Source organism: Ranitomeya imitator, chromosome 1 (assembly GCF_032444005.1).
Source record: "Ranitomeya imitator isolate aRanImi1 chromosome 1, aRanImi1.pri, whole genome shotgun sequence".
NCBI lineage: Eukaryota > Metazoa > Chordata > Amphibia > Anura > Dendrobatidae > Ranitomeya > Ranitomeya imitator.
This window is the reverse complement of record NC_091282.1, coordinates 661,160,059-661,166,058: the sequence shown is the minus strand read 5'-3', so window position 1 is coordinate 661,166,058 and position 6,000 is coordinate 661,160,059. Positions and strand designations below refer to the sequence as shown.

Sequence of the window (6,000 nt, the reverse complement as noted above, 5' to 3'; positions counted from 1 at the left end):
TGTAATTCTATCATGTGTAATTCTGTCTGCTGAAGCATGTATCTACTCCTGCATGTGTGACGCTGTCTGCTTAGCTGTGCATCTAACCTTAAGTGTGATGCTGTCTGATGAACCGTGTACATAAACCTATCCTGTGTGACACTGACTGCTCTGAGCTGTGCATCCAACCCTTTGTGTGATGCCGTCTGATGAGCTGTGTACCTAAACCTATCCTGTGTGATACTGTCTGCTGAGCCCTGTATCCAACGTTACATGTCTTAGGAGGATGCGATGATCGTCTTCAGGTACAGTTGCTATGTAGCGATGACACGGAGGTATTATTATTTTGTTTCATTTTTTATAAAAAACAGCCCCCCTCTGGCAGTGAGATCTCATGCACACAACGCCCCCTATAATACTGATACGGTACGGACAAGGACACGATAGCTTCTCACACATATGAACACGCTTGCAGCTTTGATCAAGCGTGTCACGTGGCTTTATGTGCGTTGTGGCGCCGGGATCCTGGTCATTCACCGCCGACGCTGGCACTTTGTACCCCAGATACCTGCTCTTCCCGGCAGTGATCATGTTTCTATGTACACATGGGTTCACATTAAAAAAGGGGTAACAGTCGACATCTTCTGGGCAGCCATCTTGGCTCATGGTCCGAAAAGTCATATTTGGTCCAGTGTAGCGGCACTCATGTGGGATATAGACGGCCATCATAGTCACATAAAACGGGGGACCAGAAGATCCGCCATAACTCCCTCCCTATAAAAGATGGCAGTCTGTTAGCTGGTACAGTAGCGTAGCGGGGATGGCGGCTCACACATCAGAGGCCGCATCAGCTGCAGCCCCGTTAGGCGTCAGGTTGATGCTGTTGTTGTCTACGTCCATCGTGCTGCCTCCTCTGCAGGGCACACAACATGGTTTGGTGATGTCACGGCCATATTGGCAAAAGCCATTGAGCGGGATCTTCTCCTGCACTTTAGAGCCAGAAAGTTTCTCAGACTCGGGTGTACTGCATCCCTGGATCTTACTCTTCGCTCTGATCTGGTCCCGCCAGGAATACAGCACCAGAAACACACACCCGCACAGCGTCAGCGTCAGCAGCACCGTTACTGCCACAAATGGCTTGTAGTAGTCCTGCTCACTGCTGCTGAACGGGGACCCGTTCTCAATTGCCATGTTACTGTCCCGGTTGTAGGAGTCCTTGTGACTGATGCCCACCCCATTGAGGTCCCTGATCCAGTACTGGGCGGCCATATATTGAAAGCCGTTCTCATTGGCCCAGCACTCGTACTGCCCCAGGGTGTCTCTCTTCACTGTGACAACCAGAGTGCCTGCAGAGGTCACCACCTGCTTCTCCGGGGATTGTCCACGGTGTTTCCAGCTGTATGTGGCAAGAGATGATAGGCGTGGGCACTGGAGCTCGATGATAGAATTATACGCAGCGGAGATGTTACCAACTGGAAGAAAGAAATTACATCAAGAGATCAGCGGTGACATCACTGAGAATGCCTCCTATCCATCAATAGAGATCAGGGGTGACATCACTGAGAATGCCTAATATCCATCACTAGAGATCAGCGGTGACATCACTGAGAATGCCTCCTATCCATCACTAGAGATCAGCGGTGACATTACTGAGAATGCCTCCTATCCATCACTAGAGATCAGGGGTGACATCACTGAGAATACCGTCTATCCATCACTAGAGATCAGCGGTGATATCACTGAGAATGCCTCCTATCCATCACTAGAGATCAGGGGTGACATCACTGAGAATGCCTCCTATCCATCAATAGAGATCAGGGGTGACATCACTGAGAATGCCTAATATCCATCACTAGAGATCAGCGGTGACATCACTGAGAATGCCTCCTATCCATCACTAGAGATCAGCGGTGACATTACTGAGAATGCCTCCTATCCATCACTAGAGATCACGGGTGACATCACTGAGAATACCGTCTATCCATCACTAGAGATCAGCGGTGACATCACTGAGAATACCTCCTATCCATCACTAGAGATCAGGGGTGACATCACTGAGAATGCCTCCTATCCATCAATAGAGATCAGGGGTGACATCACTGAGAATGCCTCCTATCCATCACTAGAGATCAGCAGTGACATCACTGAGAATGCCTCCTATCCATCACTAGAGATCAGCGGTGACATCACTGAGAATGCCTCCTATCCATCACTAGAGATCAGCGGTGACATGACTGAGAATGCCGCCTATCCATCACTAGAGATCGGCAGTGACATCAATGAGAATGCCTCCTATCCATCACTAGAGATCAGCAGTGACATCACTGAGAATGTCTCCTATCCATCACTAGAGATCAGAGGTGACATCACTGAGAATGCCTCCTATCCATCACTAGAGATCAGCGGTGACAGCACTGAGAATGCCTCCTATCCATCACTAGAGATCAGAGGTGACATCACTGAGAATGCCTCCTATCCATCACTAGAGATCAGCAGTGACATCACTGAGAATGCCTCCTATCCATCACTAGAGATCAGAGGTGACATCACTGAGAATTCCTCCTATCCATCACTAGAGATCAGAGGTGACATCACTGAGAATGCCTCCTATCCATCACTAGAGATCAGCAGTGACATCACTGAGAATGCCTCCTATCCATCACTAGAGATCAGAGGTGACATCACTGAGAATGCCGCCTATCCATCACTAGAGATCAGCAGTGACATCACTGAGAATGCCTCCTATCCATCACTAGAGATCAGCGGTGACATCACTGAGAATGCCTCCTATCCATCACTAGAGATCAGCAGTGACATCACTGAGAATGCCTCCTATCCATCACTAGAGATCAGAGGTGACATCACTGAGAATGCCTCCTATCCATCACTAGAGATCAGAGGTGACATCACTGAGAATGCCTCCTATCCATCACTAGAGATCAGCGGTGACATCACTGAGAATGCCTCCTATCCATCACTAGAGATCAGCGGTGACTTCAGTGAGAATGCCTCCTATCCATCACTAGAGATCAGCGGTGACATCACTGAGAATGCCCCGTTATCCATCACTAGAGATCAGCAGTGACATCACTGAGAATGCCTCCTATCCATCACTAGAGATCAGCAGTGACATCACTGAGAATGCCTCCTATTCATCACTAGAGATCAGCGGTGACATTACTGAGAATGCCTCCTATCCATCACTAGAGATCAGCGCTGACATCACTGAGAATGCCTCCTATCCATCACTAGAGATCAGCGGTGACATCACTGAGAATGCCTCCTATCCATCACTAGAGATCAGCGGTGACATCACTGAGAATGCCTCCTATCCATCACTAGAGATCAGCGGTGACATCACTGCGAATGCCTCCTATCCATCACTAGAGATCAGAGGTGACATCACTGAGAATGCCTCCTATCCATCACTAGAGATCGGCGGTGACATCACTGAGAATGCCTCCTATCCATCACTAGAGATCAGCGGTGACATCACTGAGAATGCCTCCTATCCATCACTAGAGATCAGCGGTGACATCACTGAGAATGCCTCCTATCCATCACTAGAGATCAGCGGTGACATCACTAAGAATGCCTCCTATCCATCACTAGAGATCAGCGGTGACATCACTGAGAATGCCTCCTATCCATCACTAGAGATCAGAGGTGACATCACTGAGAATGCCTCCTATCCATCACTAGAGATCAGCGGTGACATCACTGAGAATGCCTCCTATCCATCACTAGAGATCAGCGGTGACATCACTGAGAATGCCTCCTATCCATCACTAGAGATCGGCGGTGACATCACTGAGAATGCCTCCTATCCATCACTAGAGATCAGCGGTGACATCACTGAGAATGCCTCCTATCCATCACTAGAGATCAGCGGTGACATCACTGAGAATGCCTCCTATCCATCACTAGAGATCAGCGGTGACATCACTGAGAATGCCGCCTATCCATCACTAGAGATCAGCGGTGATATCACTGAGAATGCCGCCTATCCATCACTAGAGATCAGCGGTGACATCACTGAGAATGCCTCCTATCCATCACTAGAGATCAGAGGTGACATCACTGAGAATGCCTCCTATCCATCACTAGAGATCGGCGGTGACATCACTGAGAATGCCTCCTATCCATCACTAGAGATCAGAGTTGACATCACTGAGAATGCCTCCTATCCATCACTAGAGATCAGAGGTGACATCACTGAGAATGCCTCCTATCCATCACTAGAGATCGGCGGTGACATCACTGAGAATGCCTCCTATCCATCACTAGAGATCAGAGTTGACATCACTGAGAATGCCTCCTATCCATCACTAGAGATCAGAGGTGACATCACTGAGAATGCCTCCTATCCATCACTAGAGATCAGAGTTGACATCACTGAGAATGCCTCCTATCCATCACTAGAGATCGGCGGTGACATCACTGAGAATGCCTCCTATCCATCACTAGAGATCAGAGTTGACATCACTGAGAATGCCTCCTATCCATCACTAGAGATCAGAGGTGACATCACTGAGAATGCCTCCTATCCATCACTAGAGATCATCAGTGACATCACTGAGAATGCCTCCTATCCATCACTAGAGATCAGAGGTGACATCACTGAGAATGACTCCTATCCATCACTAGAGATCAGCGGTGACATCACTGAGAATGCCTCCTATCCATCACTAGAGATCAGCGGTGACATCACTGAGAATGCCTCCTATCCATCACTAGAGATCAGCGGTGACATCACTGAGAATGCCACCTATCCATCACTAGAGATCAGGGGTGACATCACTGAGTATGCCTCCTATCCATCACTAGAGATCAGCGGTGACATCACTGAGAATGCCTCCTATTCATCACTAGAGATCAGCGGTGACATCACTGAGAATGCCTCCTATCCATCACTAGAGATCAGCGGTGACATCACTGAGAATGCCTCCTATCCATCACTAGAGATCAGCGGTGACATCACTGAGTATGCCTCCTATCCATCACTAGAGATCAGCGGTGACATCACCGAGAATGCCTCCTATTCATCACTAGAGATCAGCGGTGACATCACTGAGAATGCCTCCTATCCATCACTAGAGATCAGCGGTGACATCACTGAGAATGCCTCCTATCCATCACTAGAGATTAGAGGTGACATCACTGAGAATGCCTCCTATCCATCACTAGAGATCAGCAGTGACATCACTGAGAATGCCTCCTATCCATCACTAGAGATCAGAGGTGACATCACTGAGAATGACTCCTATCCATCACTAGAGATCAGCAGTGACATCACTGAGAATGCCTCCTATCCATCACTAGATATCAGCGGTGACATCACTGAGAATGCCTCCTATCCATCACTAGAGATCAGAGGTGGCATCACTGAGAATGCCTCCTATTCATCACTAGAGATCAGCGGTGACATCACTGAGAATGCCGCCTATCCATCACTAGAGATCAGCGGTGACATCACTGAGAATGCCTCCTATCCATCACTAGAGATCAGCGGTGACATCACTGAGAATGCCTCCTATCCATCACTAGATATCAGCGGTGACATCACTGAGAATGCCTCCTATCCATCACTAGAGATCAGCAGTGACATCACTGAGAATGCCTCCTATCCATCACTAGATATCAGCGGTGACATCACTGAGAATGCCTCCTATCCATCACTAGAGATCAGAGGTGACATCACTGAGAATGCCTCATATCCATCAATAGAGATCAGCGGTGACATCACTGAGAATGCCTCCTATCCATCACTAGAGATCAGAGGTGACATCACTAAGAATGCCTCCTATCCATTACAAGAGATCAGCAGTGACATCACTGAGAATGCCTCCTATCCATCACTAGAGATCAGCGGTGACATCACTGAGAATGCCTCCTATCCATCACTAGAGATCAGAGGTGACATCACTAAGAATGCCTCCTATCCATCACTAGAGATCAGCAGTGACATCACTGAGAATGCCGCCTATCCATCACTAGAGATCAGCGGTGACATCACTGAGA

The 6,000-nt window shown here is 48.3% G+C and overlaps 1 protein-coding gene across 5 annotated transcripts in view; it reads right to left on the bottom strand.

The window, feature by feature from the left end:
* Positions 1-299: 299 nt before the first annotated feature.
* The window catches only part of SEMA4A (semaphorin 4A), a 145,842-nt gene continuing 140,141 nt past the window's right edge, over positions 300-6,000 (bottom strand). For 4 of the 5 annotated variants that reach the window (XM_069728883.1, XM_069728885.1, XM_069728882.1 and 1 more), the window contains exon 15: positions 340-1,451. In XM_069728883.1, coding sequence (XP_069584984.1) covers positions 808-1,451 — 644 coding nt within the window. In that variant the 3' untranslated portion in view covers positions 340-807. Of the gene's footprint in view, positions 1,452-6,000 lie in introns of all 5 variants that reach the window. The other variant, XM_069728884.1, reaches the window with a different exon arrangement.